The sequence below is a fragment of the Dermochelys coriacea genome, chromosome 9 (genome assembly GCF_009764565.3).
Source record: "Dermochelys coriacea isolate rDerCor1 chromosome 9, rDerCor1.pri.v4, whole genome shotgun sequence".
Taxonomy (NCBI): Eukaryota; Metazoa; Chordata; order Testudines; family Dermochelyidae; genus Dermochelys; species Dermochelys coriacea.
Window position 1 is genome coordinate 105070199 of NC_050076.1, and position 22095 is coordinate 105092293.

At 41.9% G+C, this 22095-nt stretch overlaps 2 protein-coding genes across 10 annotated transcripts in view; both read left to right on the plus strand.

The window, feature by feature from the left end:
* The window catches only part of TAF1 (TATA-box binding protein associated factor 1), a 150468-nt gene extending 147877 nt beyond the window's left edge, over positions 1-2591 (plus strand). For all 5 annotated transcript variants that reach the window (XM_038416405.2, XM_038416408.2, XM_038416406.2 and 2 more), the window contains 2 exons: positions 637-814; positions 1020-2591. In XM_038416405.2, the coding sequence (XP_038272333.1) occupies positions 637-814; positions 1020-1236 (395 nt within the window). In that variant the 3' untranslated portion in view covers positions 1237-2591. The remainder of the gene's footprint in view (positions 1-636; positions 815-1019) is intronic.
* Positions 2592-3018: 427 nt separating this feature from the next.
* OGT (O-linked N-acetylglucosamine (GlcNAc) transferase) overlaps positions 3019-22095 on the plus strand; it is a 76427-nt gene continuing 57350 nt past the window's right edge. Inside the window, exons 1-5 of one of the 5 annotated variants that reach the window (XM_038415170.2) lie at positions 3019-3555; positions 12259-12439; positions 13768-14011; positions 18089-18157; positions 21207-21323. In XM_038415170.2, the coding sequence (XP_038271098.1) occupies positions 3519-3555; positions 12259-12439; positions 13768-14011; positions 18089-18157; positions 21207-21323 (648 nt within the window). In that variant the 5' untranslated portion in view covers positions 3019-3518. The other 4 variants (XM_038415171.2, XM_043492754.1, XM_038415172.2 and 1 more) reach the window with 4 other exon arrangements.

A 22095-nucleotide genomic window follows, 5' to 3' on the forward strand; every position in this document is an offset into this window, starting at 1 on the left:
AAGTACAGATAGTTACGGTGCAGTTACAAAGGAGATGTCAGGTTTCAGAGTAGCAGCCGTGTTAGTCTGTATTTGCAAAAAGAAAAGGAGTACTTGTGGCACCTTTGCTGTCAACAGCAGAAAGAGAGAACCAGATGAATTTAGATGAAAGCTAAGATGAAGTGGAATAGCAGTGAATGCTAAGTGTGAGCAGGAGAGAGAGTTGGGTGTTCGCACATGATTCAGATGGTGAAACTCTGAAGCTTGGAATAGGAGAGGTCTGCAGCTTAGATCTGATGCTGAGGGACATGTGGAGTGGGGCTGGGCAGCTGGTGCAAGCTCGAATGAAATTTGGATAGGAAAGCTGGAACATTGGATCCTGCTATGAAGGACCAGAGAAGGGGACTGCACAGATAGGTTGGCTGATACAGAACACAAAATGGAATGGATGAGTAAGAAGAGGTAATTATTTCAGTGCAAGAATGGCAGATAAGATAGTGTGTGGAAGATAGATGGCTTTCGTAAAAGGAAAAATTATTCTGGAAAATCAACCAGTATTGTACCACTTCAACAGACTACAAAAGGACGCAAATCAATCCACAAGGTATATCAGCTCTGTCAAAATTAATAAACAGGCCTCTTCTGTTTGTTGCACAGCTATCCAGCTCAGTGAAAGTGGCAGTGATTCAGATGTGGAGCCCAGTGCAATGAGACCCAAACAACCTCATGTCCTTCAAGAGAACACACGAATGGGCATGGAGAATGAAGAGAGTATGATGTCTTATGAGGGTGATGGCGGGGAGACCTCTCATGTTATGGAGGACAGTAATATCAGGTAATCAACATTGAGAATAATATAGAAATGTAGGGAATGGGGTAGGAATGCAGGCTGTAAGGGAATCTCTCAGCTACCCAAGTCCTGGCATTTTTGAGCAGGTCACCAGACTTTTTTCTTTTCTGTAAGAGGTTAAGTAGAAAATGTGGATGTAAACAAGTAAGGTGAAAATGTAAGTGTAACGAGATTCCATTCTTTCTTTTAGTTATGGCAGCTATGAGGAGCCAGATCCAAAGTCCAACACACGAGATACCAGCTTTAGCAGCATTGGAGGGTATGAAATCTCTGAAGAGGAGGAGGAGGAGGAAGAACAGCGATGTGGGCCAAGTGTGTTAAGTCAGGTTCATCTTTCAGAGGATGAGGAAGATAGTGAGGATTTTCACTCCATTGCAGGAGATAGTGACCTGGACTCAGATGAATGAGTTGCCCAGATACTCTGTTACTGAGGGATGTAGCAATTTGTGGTCTGGATTCAGATGAATGAATTTCCCTCATACTCTTTTGTACTAAGGGACTATGCACTGTTAATTTGAAGCAGCTTATTTTTCTTGTATAACTTCAATTTTAGTAGAATTCTGTTGTATATTTATTATTAAATTATCTGAATTGTGAATGACAAGATTTAGACAAAGAGAACCTTCTGTGACCTGCACAGCAGTCCAGGAAATCTAGGTACTGAAGCCAGCTAAAGTTTTACTTCCCCTCATTATTTTCAGATATACACTGAAAACTTACTACAAATATTAGGCTGGTTTTTAAATACCTTACATTGACCTTTGATATGACTCAGTTAACCAGCCCATACATTTATATAAGAAATAAACAATTGAAGAAATATTCTACAAAAGTCGGAGTAAATTTAACATCTAAAGCATTTTTAACATCTAAAGCAGCTTTTCCCCTTTATTAGAGAAGGGCATGGTCCTTATATTTTCTGAAATGTACCCCAAGTATTCAGAAAAAAATTAGTCAGGCCCATCAGCCCATGAATGCATTCCCTGGAATTCTACCACAACTGGTTTCTAGGTCTCTTGGGAACTGCTTAACGGCCTTGAACATCTTAATTCACAGGAAGAACAGGTCTTTTGAAGCTCCCTGCTCAAGTTAGTTTGTCCTGGAAATCCGTAACTGCTAACCCAAGTCTTCATCCAGGAGTTGCACAGGAATTTCTCTGGGCTTTCCTTGTGCTTTAAAATATCTGGGAGTGAATTCACTTTCTTGTCTTAATCAAATGAAGGGAAAGCATAGACCCATCTGGGAAGTGCTATAGAGCCTTCTTGTCTTTCTGTTGTATAGTTCATTGGATGAATCCTTAAAGTCAAAATACAGATAAATTCCTTATATGCTATTTCATTATAGGATGGTTTCTGTCCATTGTCCCTTAGCTTTTGTGAGAGCAGGTCTCAGTCCACTTGTGATTTCATAACCATCCTTGCCTGGTAAGCATGTTGGTGCTCTTCCATGTATGGGACAGAAGGGAGAAGAATAGACAGTGTTCAAAGTGAAATTTAAAATCTGATGTTTTTAGCTAGAGTGAATACTTAGCGTTTGGGTTCCTTCAAAATACCTATGTCACATCTGGAAAAATCCCCTCTTGGTACATATATAGAAATGGTAGTAGCCACACATCCAACCAGAATCATAAATGTTGAATTTCCTGACTTGTGTATTTAAATTCTAAACCTTTCAGTTAATATTGACATATTTTGTTTTAATGAAAGTTCCTTTAATTTACATTTTGCTAGTGAATGTATTTGAAATAAATTTGTAACGGTAAGAGGGTGTAATGCTCATTTCAGCTGAAACTGGTGTGTGTGTGTGTGGGGGGGGGTATTAATGAGGCTGAATGTATTTACGGAAAATAAGAGATCCATAATACCAGGAGGAGCTAGGAGCGGTCAGCCTCCCTCCTTCAGAGACTAATTTACACCAAAATCATTTCACTTTTATAACTGCGAACACGAAAGTAGCTGCCCTGTTCCCTGTGCTGGGCAGCGCTCTTCTCTTCCCGCCGGCCTTTCGCCGGGGGGCCACGCTATGAGACTCGAGTCCAGCTCGCCCCGCCGCTCCCTGCAGCCGGGTCTTCTCGGGAGGAGAGGGGAGACCGGGCGCGGGGCCCAGCCTGGAACGCTCTCTAAGCTCCACCCCTGGGGGCGGGGCTTGGGCTCATATGCACGCGCCGCGGCGCTGCGTCTCCTTGACGCACGCAGCGGAGTTAGCCGCGGGCGCCATGTGCGGGTGAGAGAAGGTGGTAGCGCCTGACACATGCGCCCTGAGCTCTCATTTGTCGCAATGGTCTGACGCGGAACGATACCGAGAAGATGAGTGGTAACTTCCTATAGGCTTCTGTGGCTCCCTAATCAGGGAGTCCATCGCAAAGAGGCGAGTTAGTTCCAGAAACAGATTCATCCGCCTCAAGTGGATTTGATATCGGCTAGGATTCTAGATGGCCCAGGATTCCTTTGCCTAGACGGACTATTTTGTGGAAAGAAATAGGTCCGTTAGGAGCCATACGCCCCGGCCCTGTGTCTTCCTACGCCTCTGCCGCCATTTTTGGAGCCGCCGCCTCAGCGTGAAGGGGGAGCTCGGAGACGCTGTTGCTCGCTGGCTTGTTCGCGCCCGATTGGATCTCTCCGCGCCCGGGGAGCCCCAGAGCTTCAGCCCGAGGCTCGCCCGCCCAGCCGCAGCCCCGGCCTCTCTCCTGATGGCGACCTCTGTGGGGAATGTGGCTGACAGCACAGGTACCGGGCCTGCGGGGCCGGGCAGGCCCTGCCTCATCTCGCTGTGGGGATGCGGGAGACCTGGGATCACCGCCCTGCTAGGGCTGCGGTGTTCGTGGGGCTGTAGGCCCCGTGTCCCCGGAGGGCCTGGGGGTGGGGTCCCTGCCGGGGAAGGGGGGGCTGTAGGCCCCGTGCTGGGGTGGGGTCCCTGCCGGGGAAGGGGGGGGCTGAAGGCCCTGCGACCTCTGTTCGCAGAGGGCCGTTTGCTGGTATTTCCTGTTCCGGTCTCGCAGAGCCTGCCCTTCCCCCATGGGGTAAAGGGGTCCTTCTCCCCAGTCAGCGCCGCAGGCGTCCTGCTGCTACTGGTCCTTTGGTTCGTCTGTGTTGACAGATTTGGATATTGATACTGTTGAGGATTGAAGTTTAATTCCAGAGCTCAGTTTTCTGGGGGTTCTTAACCATTACGGCAAATGTGGTTGTTTTCAAGAGAGATCAGCGAAAATAAAAAAGCACTGAGGTGTATACATTGGCAGTGGGGGATGGGTTTTCTGCTGATGAGAAGTACAAGCTAATACGAAAGTATTCTGTATCCTATTCTGTTGATGTACGAATCATATAAAGTGTCAGCATAAAACATTAGTTCTTGTAGTTTATTTAGTTCTTGCCTTTTGCATATTGCCTTTTCTGTTTTGTAACCAAGAAGCTGAGACGTTTATACTAAATGATTCAATTTGAAAGGTGGAATTTTCCAGAATCCTATGTCTGAGGTTCAGTAATTGTGCATAGGACAATGTAGTCCCCAGATATTTCACACAGCAACTCAAGGTGGCTCGCTGATCCTGCAAATCATACAAATTGGTCACATTATATTTCTTTTATGTTCTTTCTGTAACAACTTGTGGTAAATAGTATAAATTGCAGGTCTTAAACTGCAGTTTTTGGTTGCCACATCAGTCTAAACTTTTTTTTAACTTTTATTTCTATTTTCTAAGTCGCATTGTTTGGCTTTTTTGTTTTCATATTTCAGTTTTCATCATAGCTTGAATTTCTTCTAAAGCATCACTGAGTGTGCATTTTTTGATGTGTGGTAGAACCATGATTTAGTTTGCACTTGCGTGAAGGCTTTATGAAATAGGGCCCAGAAATATTTCTTGGGAAATGCCTGGACCTCTCCTCCTACCTCATCCCCTTAGTTCCAGTTACATTTTTTAGGAGTTCCTTTCTGTATTTTCAGGAGTATGCATTGAAGTGAACCAAATACTTTTTCATAAACTGACAGCTTAACAGGAAAATACTTTTAAGATCTGCTGTTAAGATCAAATCTTTTGCAAGAAAATTAGCTTTTGGCATCTATTTATAGTTTTTTTTTGTTTTCTACACTGGTTATTGCTGTTCCTGAGCACTTGACAAACCAACTTATTGTCACAGCACATACTATTTTTGGTCAAGGTCTCTCATAAAGTCTTTAGAAAACATTTGAATTAATGCACTTACGCTGGACTATATAAATAATAGCTACAGAGTTCTCTTAGGAAGAACTCTTCTGGAATCTACTTAACTATCATTGTTAGTTTCAGAACTAGTTTGACTTGAAGTGGACTCTATAGGAAGGTATTAAGTGCAAGGCTGTGCATTTTTGGATAAATGGTGTCTCTTACATACCTCTTACATATCAGTATTAAAGAGCAGGGCTCTGATTTCATTTTGGACTCTGATCTAGCTGGCCACCCCATCCCCCCAATACTTGCGAATAGGACCAGTTCCAAAATTTCACAGAAAGAAGTGAAGTGGTTGGTTGGCAGTAGTGCTCCTGAATTTAATTGGTGGGGAGAAGTGGGGATGTTGCTCATTTTTGAAAGATTTGGCAAATGAAGAAAATCTAAGGGTGTGTTTCACCGATACTCAGGTTAGTAGAATCCATTCTCCCAAGTTTTGGACAAAAGTAAAGCATCTCTGAGCCACTTCCTTGTATCTGTCACCCTTCAGCAGGGTGAATTTGATTTAAATCACTAGTCGGGAAGACTCGATTTAATCATGGATTTCTACATAAAAGTGCATTTTTGTTGGTTGGTATAAACTTAATACATATTCTTTACAATTCAGAGATAGAATCATAGAATATCAGGGTTGGAAGGGACCCCAGAAGGTCATCTAGTCCAACCCCCTGCTCAAAGCAGGACCAAGTCCCAGTTAAATCATCCCAGCCAGGGCTTTGTCAAGCCTGACCTTAAAAACCTCTAAGGAAGGAGATTCTACCACCTCCCTAGGTAACGCATTCCAGTGTTTCACCACCCTCTTAGTGAAAAAGTTTTTCCTAATATCCAATCTAAACCTCCCCCATTGCAACTTGAGACCATTACTCCTCGTTCTGTCATCTGCTACCATTGAGAACAGTCTAGAGCCATCCTCTTTGAAACCCCCTTTCAGGTAGTTGAAAGCAGCTATCAAATCCCCCCTCATTCTTCTCTTCTGCAGACTAAACAATCCCAGCTCCCTCAGCCTCTCCTCATAAGTCATGTGCTCTAGACCCCTAATCATTTTTGTTGCCCTTCGCTGTACTCTTTCCAATTTATCCACATCCTTCTTGTAGTGTGGGGCCCAAAACTGGACACAGTACTCCAGATGAGGCCTCACCAGTGTCGAATAGAGGGGAACGATCACGTCCCTCGATCTGCTCGCTATGCCCCTACTTATACATCCCAAATGCCATTGGCCTTCTTGGCAACAAGGGCACACTGCTGACTCATATCCAGCTTCTCGTCCACTGTCACCCCTACGTCCTTTTCCGCAGAACTGCTGCCGAGCCATTCGGTCCCTAGTCTGTAGCGGTGCATTGGATTCTTCCATCCTAAGTGCAGGACCCTGCACTTATCCTTATTGAACCTCATTAGATTTCTTTTGGCCCAATCTTCCAATTTGTCTAGGTCCTTCTGTATCCTATCCCTCCCCTCCAGCGTATCTACCACTCCTCCCAGTTTAGTATCATCCGCAAATTTGCTGAGAGTGCAATCCACACCATCCTCCAGATCATTTATGAAGATATTGAACAAAACGGGCCCCAGGACCGACCCCTGGGGCACTCCACTTGACACCGGCTGCCAACTAGACATGGAGCCATTGATCACTACCCGTTGAGCCCGACAATCTAGCCAGCTTTCTACCCACCTTATAGTGCATTCATCCAGCCCATACTTCCTTAACTTGCTGACAAGAATGCTGTGGGAGACCGTGTCAAAAGCTTTGCTAAAGTCAAGAAACAATACATCCACTGCTTTCCCTTCATCCACAGAACCAGTAATCTCATCATAAAAGGCGATTAGATTAGTCAGGCATGACCTTCCCTTGGTGAATCCATGCTGACTGTTCCTGATCACTTTCCTCTCCTCTAAGTGCTTCAGGATTGATTCTTTGAGGACCTGCTCCATGATTTTTCCAGGGACTGAGGTGAGGCTGACCGGCCTGTAGTTCCCAGGATCCTCCTTCTTCCCTTTTTTAAAGATGGGCACTACATTAGCCTTTTTCCAGTCATCCGGGACTTCCCCCGTTCGCCACGAGTTTTCAAAGATAATGGCCAAGGGCTCTGCAATCACAGCCGCCAATTCCCTCAGCACTCTCGGATGCAATTCGTCCGGCCCCATGGACTTGTGCACGTCCAGCTTTTCTAAATAGTCCCTAACCACCTCTATCTCTACAGAGGGCTGGCCATCTCTTCCCCATTTTGTGATGCCCAGCACAGCAGTCTGGGAGCTGACCTTGTTAGTGAAAACAGAGGCAAAAAAAGCATTGAGTACATTAGCTTTTTCCACATCCTCTGTCACTAGCTTGCCTCCCTCATTCAGTAAGGGGCCCACACTTTCCTTGGCTTTCTTCTTGTTGCCAACATATCTGAAGAAACCCTTCTTGTTACTCTTGACATCTCTTGCTAGCTGCAGCTCCAGGTGCGATTTGGCCCTCCTGATATCTTTCCTACATGCCCGAGCAATATTTTTATACTCTTCCCTGGTCATATGTCCAACCTTCCACTTCTTGTAAGCTTCTTTTTTATGTTTAAGATCCGCTAAGATTTCACCATTAAGCCAAGCTGGTCGCCTGCCATATTTACTATTCTTTCGACTCATCGGGATGGTTTGTCCCTGTAACCTCAACAGGGATTCCTTGAAATACAGCCAGCTCTCCTGGACTCCTTTCCCTTTCATGTTAGTCCCCCAGGGGATCCTGGCCATCTGTTCCCTGAGGGAGTCAAAGTCTGCTTTCCTGAAGTCCAGGGTCCGTATCCTGCTGCTTACCTTTCTTCCCTGCGTCAGGATCCTGAACTCAACCAACTCATGGTCACTGCCTCCCAGATTCCCATCCACTTTTGCTTCCCCCACTAATTCTACCCGGTTTGTGAGCAGCAGGTCAAGAAAAGCGCTCCCCCTAGTTGGCTCCCCTAGCACCAGATAGAGATGTAGGTTTCATTTTTAGAAGGTACACACTATACATTGTTAAAACAGTGAATTATTTTGAAAACTTTTCAGGTTTAGTTTTACAGCTATATCAGAAAATGAATGAATGTTTTTTTCATTTACCAAAGGTAATTGAAGCAGATAGTTCACCTCCCAATGACTTCATAAATATCTCCAATTCAACAGGTTAATCATTAATATTTGGAGGATTTTCTTGCCATGCTGTATTAGGAGGAGAACATCACCAGACAGACATTTAAATTGTTTTAGTTAAATAAAAACGTTACATATTCAGGATTTTTTTCTTCAACAGCAAGCATATAATATTATAACAAAACAAACATATATATGTCCCTCGCTTCTCACATTTATCTCCAGACTTCTTCTCTTTGTTCAGATCTATTCCGCCCCCAACAATCATCTATTCATTGAACTTTTTTGAAACTTTGCTCTTTTAGAGAGAGGTAAGGGATTGATTCTGTGTACACAAATTTACAGAGGGACAATAAGGTTGACATCTGTCTTTCTGTCTTTCTTTCTGTTAACAAGCATGTTATCTCTGGAGAGACGAATCCAGTTTGAGGACTACAAAACTAAACATCTCTGATGATATTTTCTAGACTGAGCACTGAGTCCCATTGGTTAGATAGAAGGATTAACCTAAATAATCTATAGAGAAGCCAATGGAACCCCATAGGATTGGGTCCCTAATCCATGAACTGTTGGAACTCCTTCACAAAACTTTTCTTAAACATTACATGAATATATTAGAATTTATACTCCCTATTCCATGATGAGATGCATTATATCTCAGATATCTTAATTAACATTATCTTCAGATAGGTTTTTTCCCTCAAAAAAAATTTTATCAAAAAAAATCTGATTAAAATAATAAAAAAAAATCTTGCTTTTTTAAAAAAAAATCGTTGATTTTTATCCACCTTGCCCTCCACTTTTAAGCATGAAATGCTTAAATGTTTGTGTTTTGGCAGACGGGGGGAGGGGCGGGCGAATAAAACGCTGTATCTAAGTTTCAAAGCAAACAAAACGGATTACCTTTAGTTTCACAATTGTAAATCCCATTTCAGCATTTCCATCTTGAGTTAAGGGCAGTAGTACATAGCAATTGATTTCCTCCTTTTAGCTTCCTTTGTCTTTGCAACTTCAGTAGTAGTAGAACACTTAACAGCAGAGATTGGAAATTTTTTTTTTTTTTTTTAAACCAGGCACACGCTATTTGAAGGACTAAAACTGAACCAACTGAACTGAAGTAGCGCCAATGAGAACTGGGTACCTAAGTGTGGTCTAGGCCAGTGGTTTTCAAACTTTTTTTCTGGTGACCCCGTTGAAGAAAATTGTTGATGCCTGCAACCCAGTGGAGCTGGGGATTAGGGGTTTGGGGTGTGGGAGGGGCTCAGGGCTGGGATAGAGGGTTGGGGTGCAGGGGTGAGGGCTGGATATGAGGGGTTCAGGGTGTGGGAGGGGGGCTCTGGGCTGGGGCAGGGGGTTAGGGTGCAGGTGGGGGTCTGGGCTCTTGGGCTGGGGTTGAGGGTTTTAGGGTGCAGGAGGGGGCTCTGGGTTGGGGAAGCTCAGGGCAGGGGGTTGGGGTGCAGGCTTAGCTCTGGCGGTGCCCAGTCAGCGGTGCAGCCGGGGTGCAGAGACAAGCTTCCTGCCTGTCTTGGTACCGCAAACCTCTTACTCCTGGAAGCAGCCAGCAGCGGAACTGGCTACTAGGTGGCTCTCGCCCACAGGCACCAGCTCCCCCAGCTCCCAGGCAATGGGAGTGTGGAGCCAGTGCTCGGGGGCCTGTGCAGCCCCATGCAGCCCCCCACACCTAGGAGCTAGACCTGCTGCTGGCCGCTTATGGGGCGCAGCATGGTGTCAGAACAGGTAGGGATGAGCTTGCCTTTAGCTGGGCAGCACCACCGATGGGACCACAGCCACCGCGACCCAGTGCCTTACATTCCGTGACCCAGTACTGGGTCACGACCCATAGTTTGAAAACCACTAGTCTAGGCCATTCTCTGGTGAGCTGCCCTAGTCCTCGACTAGATCAAGTTCCTGGGAATGGTGGTGTCCTTGGATTCCCCAAGAAGAGTCCAGCTTTCATAGCCTGTGACTAGTAGGTCTAAAAATTTGAAGCACCACTTACTCTTTCAGCCTATTTTGGAGGTTTGTCTGCGAATAACTTGAGCTAGCCTCTCTTAAGAGCTTTCCCAAGCTGTGTGGTAAAACTTGAGGGATTCATAGTTATGAACGTGACCAGAGTGTTGCTAATTCCACCCTAGGGCAGCATGTCAAAGCTATGAACAGTAGGAGACACACTAGAGCTGTCTGTCTTCCATTGAAAGATAACACTGAATCAGCTTAGTCTTCCAAACATGAACAGATTTCAGAGTAGCAGCCGTGTTAGTCTGTATTCGCAAAAAGAAAAGGAGTACTTGTGGCACCTTAGAGACTAACAAATTTATTAGAGCATAAGCTTTTGATGAAGTGAGCTGTAGCTCACGAAAGCTTATGCTCAAATAAATTTGTTAGTCTCTAAGGTGCCACAAGTGCTCCTTTTCTTTTTGCAAACATGAACAGAGTGTCTCTCTACAATCAGCACTGGAAAAATTCATTTTTAAATGAAAGATTGAGGGGATACCATCAATTTGAAAAGAGTGAATTAAAAAACTGAATAAGTAGCTTTAGATTCCCTTGACCTTTTTCTTTCTTTTTTTCACAATTTCCTACTTTTCACACACAGGTATAGTTTTTAGATTCTTACAAGCAGAGGAAACTGACTTCCAGGGATTTCTGTAGTATCTATATGCTTCTCTGGTAAATTAGATCTGTTTCAGGTCCCTAGTATTACGGAGGATTCAGCTGTACATGTGTTTTGCATTTAATAAAATAAAGATCAACCAGGTTATGGTGGGAAATGTTTGTGTGTGAAACTGGTTGCACAAGGGTCTGGTAAAAACACATCCACAATAATTGGAAAAATAGAAGTCTTTCGCTGGTCTTCCATTTACATTAATCTTCAGTGTTACAAGTAACAATCGGTGGTACAAAATGTTCAGACAAACCTTGGTGCAGGGCGACTTACCTGTTCTCTGGGACAAATGGATTTTTCAAGCCCTGCTTAGTAGTAGTATACCTGTGCTTCAGCCTAATGGTTCATTTTCCATGCCAGGTAGCTGTGATTTGCATTTGGGAAGTAGGATTGCATGATCTTTGTTTCAGAAAGGTGCTGTTTCATTTAAACCTTTAAAATAAGCATTATATATAAACAAAAATATTCAAGTTTTATCAAACACATAAAACTCCTGTTCCTAATCTAACTAAACATTCAAAATTAACTCCCTCTGCTTAACAACCTTGCCCCCCCAAGCCTGTCCTTCCTAATGGCCCATTCCTTGAAGGGCTAGGAGAATATAGTCTTTAATTACAGCATGCTCTGTTAGCCAAGCCACCCTCTGGATGGTTTTTTGTTGTTGTTGTTTTGTTTTTGTTCAGCATAGATGAGATAAGCAGTGTGTGAGGGCAAGGGAAATACCATTTGAGACTTGCTTGCACCATATGAAAACTTTGAAACAAGTTCTAATGCTAAACAAGTCTTCATATGTAGCAAAAGTCTTTCTGTTACTTTTCTTTTATTTCTTGAGGGTTTTTTTTTTTTTTTTGCATGAAACCTGTATCTTTATTTTTAAGAGTGCTATTGTTCTTGCTGTTTCCCATCCAATACTTACTAGAGCAATGGATTATAATATTATGAGCAGGTTCTAGCTCCAGGTGGGGGGAATAAGCAAACAGATTCAACCTGTTTTCATGCTGAGGTATTAAGGACAGGAAATACAATATTGCAGCAGAAGTCTCTTCGAATAGAATTTCAGTGTGAAGTCTCTAATTCAGTTTTAAAAACTCAGTGGTTGCATCGTACATTATTTAGTTTTGATAGTTTTGTATGTCATGAAAAGAGAAGCAGGGAGTAATGACTGGTGAATTTCTGAAAATAAACAGCTTTTAATATATTGATTATAAATTCTTATTGACTATATTTCCCACCCCTGATTGAGAAAAGACCATTGTAAACTAAACATATAAATTAATGCTAGAGATGTCATAAAAGTATGTTGAAATGAAGATTTAGGAGTTTAAAATGCCAGACACTCTAGTGCTTTACATAGTTTCAAGCATTTTCATCCTTTAATTTTACACACCATATTTTTACAGCTTTTTGTTTCCATTTTCTAACTTTTTGTTTTCCCCCCTAAATGTTTTGGTGATTCTCCAGAACCAACGAAACGTATGCTTTCCTTCCAAGGGTTAGCGGAGTTGGCTCATCGTGAATATCAGGCAGGAGATTTTGAAGCAGCAGAGAGACACTGCATGCAGCTTTGGAGACAAGAGCCTGATAACACTGGTGTTCTTTTATTACTATCGTCCATTCACTTCCAATGTCGCAGACTGGACAGGTAAGAGATTTGGAATATGCATTTCTACTCTTCGTTTCGTTAACACTTTTAGTCTGAAAAAAGAATCTATTAATGCTTTATGCAGCTATGAGAAACTTTGTTATAATTTTAGTTAATTTTGTTATTTCACTGATATCTGAGTCACTACTTGACTGACAATGGAGAAGATCAGGGCACTAACCATAGATTATTTTTCCGTTTTTGGCTTTGGTTATGGTGACTAGCATCCCAGGCAACTCCAAGGTAGTGTCTAATATCTCTTCTGGGCTTTTTTACACTTTCTGTAGAGGTTGTATCCAAGGTTGGTAAATTATGCTCCATGAAACCCTCTACCAGCTTGGGAATGGGAGCCTCTGTAATGACAATCTTCATGCAAAACATATGAAAGTGTTTGCTTTTATTAAGCCTCCTCAGAGCTTTGGGTTTTGTGCTCAAAGTAACTGAATTGAAGAATAGAGAGATGCACACATTCCTCTAAATAGCTTACGTTGGTTAAACATGTGACAGGGATAGCTTCTGTTAATGCCATAAATGGACAAATCAGCATCAGCTGTATGTACCAGGTGCACTCAAAGGCACTTGTACGTTATTCGTTGTTTCTTCTGGTGCCACTAGGACACTAGCTGTTAGGCTGCAACACATATTGTTTATCCCTGAAATATGTTCATCTCTTTGCAATCTTTGTGAAATTTTCTTGGCCTCAAAGTTGACTCATTGGTGTACTTTTACCTTCATTCATCTTACTTTCTACTATACCTCAGATGTTTAAAAGCTTGTTAACTGTTCTAGTTATTGGAGGTATAACTAATTAAATGGTGTGTTTAGAATTATTGTTACAAGCATGTCCTAACCATAGTACCTTGGGATCATTTTATGTGGTTTAGATCAAGTGTAATATTTCCCAAGTTTAGGGAACAAAAAGTTTCTACATCACCCCTTCCTGTTACACTGTCTATTGAAAAGAGTCAGAAAAAATGTGTGTAGGTTGATCGGAAGGCATGCCGAAGCCTGCAACCGTTGAAACGTGTGAATAGAAGTTTTTTGCAGTGTTTTTGATCCATCGGTATGCGCTTAGGCTAGAAGCTTGGCAAAATTGTACTTACCTCTGACAAGTAATCTGTCTTGAATAAGCATGTAAAATATTGTGAAGTTGGAATAGTAGATTTTGTGTCTGGGCAGATAAATCTTGCAGGATGGTTTTGCAAGGATGGTTAGTTGGTTATATATTTGACTGACTTGAGATTGTACGAGTAATTCTGGCCATAGGCTTGCCTGTAAACCCCACCATTGGCAAAGTTGTTTGTGTTAACTTGTCTGATTTTCTCCAGGTCTGCTCACTTCAGCACTTTGGCTATTAAACAGAATCCATTGTTGGCCGAAGCCTACTCGAATCTAGGGAATGTGTACAAGGAACGTGGGCAGCTGCAAGAAGCTATTGAGCATTATAGGCATGCGCTACGCCTCAAACCAGATTTCATTGATGGATATATTAATCTGGCTGCTGCACTGGTAGCTGCAGGTGATATGGAAGGGGCAGTACAAGCCTATGTTTCTGCCCTTCAGTACAATCCTGTAAGTAACACTCTGTTCATAGAGCTCCATGTTCTACCCCACCATCAAGCACACTGCTGCTTTAGTACAGATAGAAAAGTCTTTGGTTCACATGATGATTTGAAGAATTAAGGCTGGTGGTGAAACCGTAACCATAGACTTAGTGCAGGGGTTCTCAAACTTCATTGTATTGTGACCCGCTTCTTACAACAAAAATTACTGCATGACCCTGGGCTGGGGGGGGGCCGAAGCCCAGACCCTGCCGTCCCGGTCCAACGCCCTTGGGCTTCAGCCCTGGGCAGCGGGGGTTGGGCTTTGGCTTCGGCTTCGATCCTGGGCTCTTGCAGGTCTAACGCCAACCTGGTGACCCATTAAAATGGGGTCGTGACACACTTTGGGGTCCCGACCCACAGTTTGAGGACTGCTGACCAAGTTTCTAGTATCAGATTTTTTACAATTAACATTTTTTTTTTACCGGTTTTAAAAGGCATGCCATTCTTTGCTTGTCTGCGCAAAAAAAAAAAAAAAAAAAGTTTTTCTGGGAATGTTCTATGACTGCTTCTTATATACTTATCTCTATAATTGAGTTAATAAAGGAAATTTCCCAAGCAGTGACTCTGAAAAAGACTTGGTAGTCGTGGTGAATAATCAGCTGAATGTGAGCTCCCAGGGCAATGCTGTTGCCACAAGGGATAGTTCAGTTCTTAGCTGCATAAACAGGAGAATCTCTAGTAGGAGTAGAAAGGTTATTTTACTTCTGTAATTGACACTAGTGAGACCACTGCCAGAATACCTGATTCCTGTGTCCAAAATTCAGGGATGTTGATAAATTGAAGAGGGTTCAGAGAAGAGCCAGGAGAGTGAATAAAGGATTAGAAAACATGCCTTATAGTGGTAGACTCAGGGAACTCAACCTGTTTAGCTTAAAAAAGAAGATTAAGGGGCAGCTTGATTAGGGTTTGTGTATACTTAAAACACTGCATTGGTGCAGCTGTAGTGCTTTAATGAAGATGCTCTACTCCGAAGGAAGAGAATTCTCCCATCCGTGTAGTTAATCCACCTCCCCAAGTGGTAGTAGCTATGTCAATGGGAGATGCTGTCCTGCCAACATAGCACTGTCTACTCTGGTGGGTAGGTCAGTATAACTACATTGCTTGGGGTATGATTTTTTCCACACGCCTGAGGGATGTAGTTATACTGACATAAGTTGGTAGTATAGACTAAGGCTTGGTATATAAGTACCTACATGGGGAGCTGATACTTGATAATAGGTTATTCAGTCTAGCAGAAAAAGGTATAATATGATCCGGTGGCTGGAAGCTGAAGAAATTCAGACGGGGAATAAGGCATACATTTTTAATAGTGAAGGTAATTAACCATTGAAACAGTTTACCAAGGGTTATGGTAGATTCCCCATTGCTAGCAATCTTTAAATCAAGATTGATGTTCTAAAAGATATGCTAATTTGGGGAAATTCTGTGGCCTGTGTTAAACAGTAGGTCAGACTAGATCACAGTGGTCCCTTGTGGCTTTGGAATCTATGAATGTTTTTAGATTTTTCTAATAGGTGTTTTGCTATTGATGCCTTTGACTTACATGAGAAATTCTGTGAGAAGGAAGAAAGTAGGGAAAAATTGATCTCTGGATTGAGAATTAGGGAATGCTGTACTGTCACTAACTTCTTTTGAAGTTTTTAAATCATATGGCAAAATATAAACCTGAAAGTTGTTAAATACTAATAAATCCATACTATGGATTAACAAGAAGTAAAAAAGATTAATATTTCAGTGTTTCCCTTGGATGGGATCATCTGCTTTAGTGACTTTGTCATATACCTAATGCCAAGATGTTAGACTGTTCAGTATCTTTTTAGTCTTCACTAAAGCCTTGCAACCTGACCTGAACCTGACAGAATCAGAATGCAGTTGTGGGGTTCGGGTCAGGTCTGTCACCTGTTGGCTCTGTCACCATCTACCCTTGCAGTCAGTGTGGCAGTGGCTGCAGACCCCTCTCTTGCTGGCCACTACAATCTCTCTGTGGAGTAATACTGTAGCACTTCTCACGCCACATCATGCACAGTACAGTGAGGCCATGGTAGCCAGCAGGAGCAGGGCATGCAGCAGCTGTCATGTCAACTCCGTGGGCAAGGGGAGCAGGAAACCCCTACCAGGCCAAACCCCAAGGACGAGGAGGCCATGCTGACAGGAGTTTGGGGGAAAGTGTCATGTTTGGGTCTGTTCTATAAATGCCTCAACACACTCGAATGGGATTTGCATTGGGTTGTGCTTGCTTCAGGTTCGTTTCAGGGTTTAGAATTAGGCCTGAGCTGACCTCTGGTCTGCATTGTGCTCTCCAAATACTTCACACATCCCTGCTGACTGCAGGGGGACAATTTGGTTACTGGATCAGGGTTGTCAGTTTCCCTGGGGAAAAACTAGTTTAGGACAGGGCGCTGGTAAATACTGGTTTAAACCAGCAATCTGCGAAAAATAATTGTTAGTATCCAGAATTTCAGCAAGCGTAGAACAAATAATTTCAAACTTTAGATACATCCCTTCAGAACTGAGGAGTAGGTTCAGAGTTAGTCTTCTGCTGTATTATGCTGCATGGTCAATAGGACGTGGACTGGTAGTCTGCAACTGTACATGCTTCTGATTGCTTAGTGCTTCAGGCCCACAACTCTGCATTTTTGTTTTCATATAATCAAATGTTTTTGACTTTTGTTTATATAATAATGAAAACTGAAATGAGTCATGACATGTATAAATTCCCTGAGAAAGTACTGAAGCAAAATGTATGCAGATATTCTGATCAGTATTATAAATACATATATTAGTATTATACCCTCTCAGTTTTACTTTATTTGTACATCCGTAAATTAATCCACATATACTGTCTTGTGTAACCACAATTTGAATATGTAACTAAAACTAAGTGTAATGTTGTGTGCATTAATGAAATTGTTTTTAAAATAGTCCAAGTGTAAGGCATTTTCTAACTGGCTTTTTCCTGGGGTGGTTAAAAACCATTATTTTATTTGATAAAGATAACCTCTGGTAAAACAAATTCAGTTAGGTTTAGCTTTCCTCATTGCAGAACACAGTCAGCTTGTGCGCTGTTCAGGAATACTGTACTATTGTTTTCTTATACAAATGTGTTCTTCTCAATGTAAAACAAGTTTAAAATGTAAAGGAGTACTTGTGGCACCTTAGAGACTAACAAATTTATTTGAGCATAAGCTTTTGTGAGCTACAGCTCACTTCATCGGATGCATTTGGTGGAAAAAAACAGAGGGGAGATTGATATACACACACAGAGAACATGAAACAATGGGTTTATCATACACACTGTAAGTAGAGTGATCACTTAAGATAAGCCATCACCAGCAGCGGGGGGCGGGGGGGAAAGTAGTGGACACTGGAGGTGCCTTCCTCTCCTGGTCCTCCCATTTGCTGCCAATTTTATACTTTAGTTCTGAGTCCTGGCTCTGGTTACAGTGAAAGTAAGAAAATGATAAAATAGGGTCAGCGAAGCAGGTGAAATGGGACAAACTACCAAATAAACAAAAGTGGAAAAGAAACGCTGCCTTGGAGGCAGGGTTACTTTCTGTCTAGGTACTTAAGGTCCCATCACAACAGAATCTGAACAAAGCGCAGATAATTATGAAGGTACGATTAAGGTGATAGGCTTGAGAACTAAGGTAGATTTTTATGATACAGTTTCTCCCAAAATTATTTTCACTACTGCTCAAAATAAATTGTAACCCTCATACAAAAATGAGACCTAAAAACTTATTTTCTTTGTTTGCTGTTGGTGTTTTTCCATTATTGTGAATTGGATTAATTGGGTGCTCCTCTTTATAGGAATCGCCATATTACTGTTTAGCAGTTTGATTATGCACTACATCAAAGATTTTAGGTCTAGCAAAGTCATTAGGCTTCATCTAGTTGGTTACGAAGGGTCTTGAACGGTACAATAGAAAACAATGAGCACTAGGGGATTAGAGAAGTCTAAGCACTTTCATAAGATCTCTCTGAAGAGCTTTGAGGTCTCTTCACTCCCAAGTGCAGCTGCTGACAACATGACTTTGATTTTCAGGACTTGTACTGTGTTCGTAGTGACCTGGGGAACCTGCTCAAAGCCCTGGGTCGCTTGGAAGAAGCCAAGGTAGGTGTTCAGTAGAATACATTTAAACATCAATGTTTTGAAAACTTGAACTTTTCACCAAGTCTTCAAATCTGCGTTGATCTGCAAACAATCTGAGAAACTGCTGAAAACTGAAGGCACTGAATTGCCCCAGCGTAGTTGCAGGGCAAGACGTGGCACGTATATGTTAAATGTTGGTTTAAAACAAGAAACGGAACATTACTGAGTCTTTCTGCTGAACTAGACTATCTGATATCATTCTGAAGTCTTGGGCAGGGCCTTCACCATGATCTTATCTGGAAATAAATAACATTCCTTCAAATCTGAGGCTTGCCTGCTGGTGCCAAGCAGGGAGCCTGTGATTTAGCTCGAGATTCCTGTACAATGCAGGTGCTATTGAAAATGCTGCTCTTCTAAAGTCCTTTGCAGCTTGTAAGTGGAGAAGAACCTTATCCAAATGTTACTCTGTAATATTGGCTTTTAAAGATTTTTATTCTTTAACCTTTCCCCTCACCTTTATAGTGGAAGAAAGGCTAATAAACTATCATAGATGCAGTACATCATCCCCTAAACTTGTGCTTCCATGTCTTCCCCCAAAATAAAGTATCAGAAGGACAAAGCTGGTTTGTTTGGGAAATGAACTGATTGAAAGAAAACTTGCTAAAGTGGAAAGGTGGCTTCTAGCAGTCTGTGTTTCCCAAACTGAGAATTTGAATACCAAGATGGGTTTTAAAGCTCTTGACATATTTAAAACTTTGATTGCAAAACAAAATGGTCTTGTTACAAGCCACCTTACGCGTCTGCGCTGCAGGGGTGAGGAGTGTGGAGAAACCAGAGTGACTTTGGACTCCATGTCTGTCACTCCAAGCCCCACGCGCATGCTAACAAGTGGAGTGTATGAACAGTGTAGCTGTCTGTTTGGCTGCAGCACCATCTGGGGAGGGGTATTGCTTTTAGCACCATCTATTATGGGGTAGGGGGAGTGCCACTTTAAAGTGCATCGTTCATATTTTTTTCTCTGACAACTTGGATGTATACTTGTCTAGACCAGCATAATTCATAGTTGGTCAGATCTGAGCTGAACAGATTCTGAAATAGTAGTTCACCAATTATAAATGTCTTTGAGACACTTGGTTCTCAGCCCACCAAGCGGACAGCTAACATGCATTGCACTTCACTGCAGCTTTAGTGTGACTGGTATAGGCCAAGACACTGCGCCTGCCTTAGGTTGCTGACCTCTTTGTTTCAGAGCTCTGGAGACACCTAGTCTGAAAGTTGTTCTGTTTTTTCTGAGAACTCATTGAGCAAGAAAAATATCTTGAGTAAATTGCAATGTATTTCTTTGATTATCAGTGCATTTGAAAGATCAAGCCAGCAAATTCCTTACAGTTTGAACCAAAACTTAATTTCTTGGTAGACATTTCAGAGCCTTTCTTCCCAAAAAAAAAAAAAAAAAATCCCTGCTGTATGCAATAGCCCTGATTAACCCTCTCCCTTCTGCATGACTCCTATGTTACAGATTGTTCTCATTCCTATGTTAGACATATCCAGAGAATTTCAATTGCTTTGTTGAACTTTTACTAATGATCTTGTTTTATTTCTCTCTTGTTTTTGGTTTTTCACCACTGATATTGTATTTAGAAGGTTTCAGGTGGGTGAAACCTCCTATTCCATGCGTAAGGTGCCTCGCTGAAGGGAGCTCGAGGCCTGGATCTAGGGCAGACACACACCTCCTCCTCCTCTTCCAGCAAGGAACGCACCGAAAAGTCACATGATGAGAAATATGGTAACGGGTTTGTAACTGCCACAGCAAAACCATTTGCCTCCATGCCTGAATCTTCTGTCTTGTGGCTTCAGAAACAGCTTAAAATATTTTATTTACAAGCAAGTAATGTAAGAGAATGTTTTATACTACTAGCCACAATTCTTTCAAAGAAATAAAGTAAAAGTAAATTAAGATATTTAAAAAAAAAAGAAATAATAATTGGAAATAGTTTATAGTAAAAGCTTCTAACTCTTCTGGTTGTTCATTTTTTCCTTTTTTTCTTCTTTGTTTGGATTGCAGCGTTCTGCTCTTCTGATGATGCGCTGTGATCCTGCAGTAGCGCAAAGGCTGCGCAGCGGTAACGCGCATTGCGTGCGAGTAAGCCCTTGTGAACGGTTGACTAGATGATTAATCTCTGATTGGGCGGCTGTCTGAGCTCCATGCCATACTCTTTTAGATAAAATCGGGTCACCGTTCATTTAGTCCAGACGTCAAATTTAACATGGAAGTTTCTACATGGGCCTGTCTGGTAGATTAATGATTCTGGTTGGCCGTTCACTCTATCTTGGGGCATTCTACGTAGCACAGCAATTTGCAGCGATAGCGTGGCGGCGTGCTGTTAGGATGCGCCAGCGACTTCTTGCGCTTGCATTACAGGGACCTCAACCTTCATGCAATTCTGTTATTTGAGGTTTTGAAGCTGCGATGATTCAGTGAAAATATATTCAAGAGGGAGGAGTTGTGAGTAGAAATATCAGAATAAAATACAACTTGCATGTAACTTCTGACTCGGGGGAAAACAGGTAAGCCTTCAAAAATGTTAATGCCACTTTCAGTAGTTTTCTTCTAGATTTTTTTTTTAAACATTTTATATCCATATCTTCAGAGTACTTTTAAAGTCATATACATTTTTCCTGATTTTAAGACCTTTGTATCCAATGGAAACCAGTTGCTTTATGGAGTAAATTCTTGACTCCTAGATGTGACAGACAAGTCAGAACTAGAAATGATTTGGAAGCAAAATCCTCAGTTCTGTACTAACAGGTGAATTGGTTTCTGAAGGCATATTACCTAAAGATCAGCATAACTGAAAAATGGTGGGCTTGCACTTAGGTTTTGGTTTGCGCTGGCGCAGGATCAGCCAGCTGTTTACAGTGCATTAGTTTTGACGCAAGCTAGCCTATACTGCAGGATCACTTTTGGCTGGTTAGAGAAGGAATACTGACGATTGTTTTGTTTTTTTTCTCACTTTTCTTTTTACAAATATTCCCCTTCCTCTCTGTCTTTCTTCTTAACTGTTTCAAGGCCTGTTACTTGAAAGCAATTGAGACTCAGCCAAACTTTGCAGTAGCATGGAGTAATCTTGGGTGTGTTTTCAATGCTCAAGGAGAAATTTGGCTTGCCATTCATCACTTTGAAAAGGTAACTGTTTACGCCTGTCATGTTCTTTAGTTAATTCTAGTGAGCGAAGAATTGTGTACATAGGCATAAGTATTTTTCTAGCTGGTAGAAGTATTCAGGTCTGCATATACTACTACCCAATGTAGTATATTAATAATTATTGGTATAACTTAATTCATGAAATACTTATTCACGTGTAACGCTGCCAAGTTGACACTGGAGTGATGTTTTAGAATTGCTGTAATAAGGAATTATCAAAAGTGGAAAAATTCTGCTCTGACAGAGCATGGGGCAAGTGACTTTAATAGCCTTTTTCCATCTCTAACTCCTGTGAGAACTGCTTTATTACAGGCATTTCTAAAATGTCATCCTGGTAGTATCTGAGCACTCTTAAATAAAGTTGGCTAGTACAATTTCCTGTTAAAGTAGTTTTCTTCAGTTTGCTGTTTCCAAGTATTTCCACTGAACAGCTTAGGAAAGCTACTTCAAACCGATGTACTAATTGCATTTTCCCAGGATGTTAAATATTGTTTCCTGCCCGTGTTTCTACCTCTAGATCCTTATGTATAATTCCTGCTCTTGCTAGTGTGCAACACCTCCCAGTTAGTGTAATCTGATGATGTGCTGTTTCTCTTCAGATTCCTTAATGGTCTAAATCCAGTCCTAATATATCCTACACAACAATTTTTTCTTGGCCTCCGTGACATAAACCAGGATCACAAACAGCAATTATGATCATTCAGCCATTTTTAGTACATGTGGTAGTTTTCATATGAGTGACATTTAAGTTTAG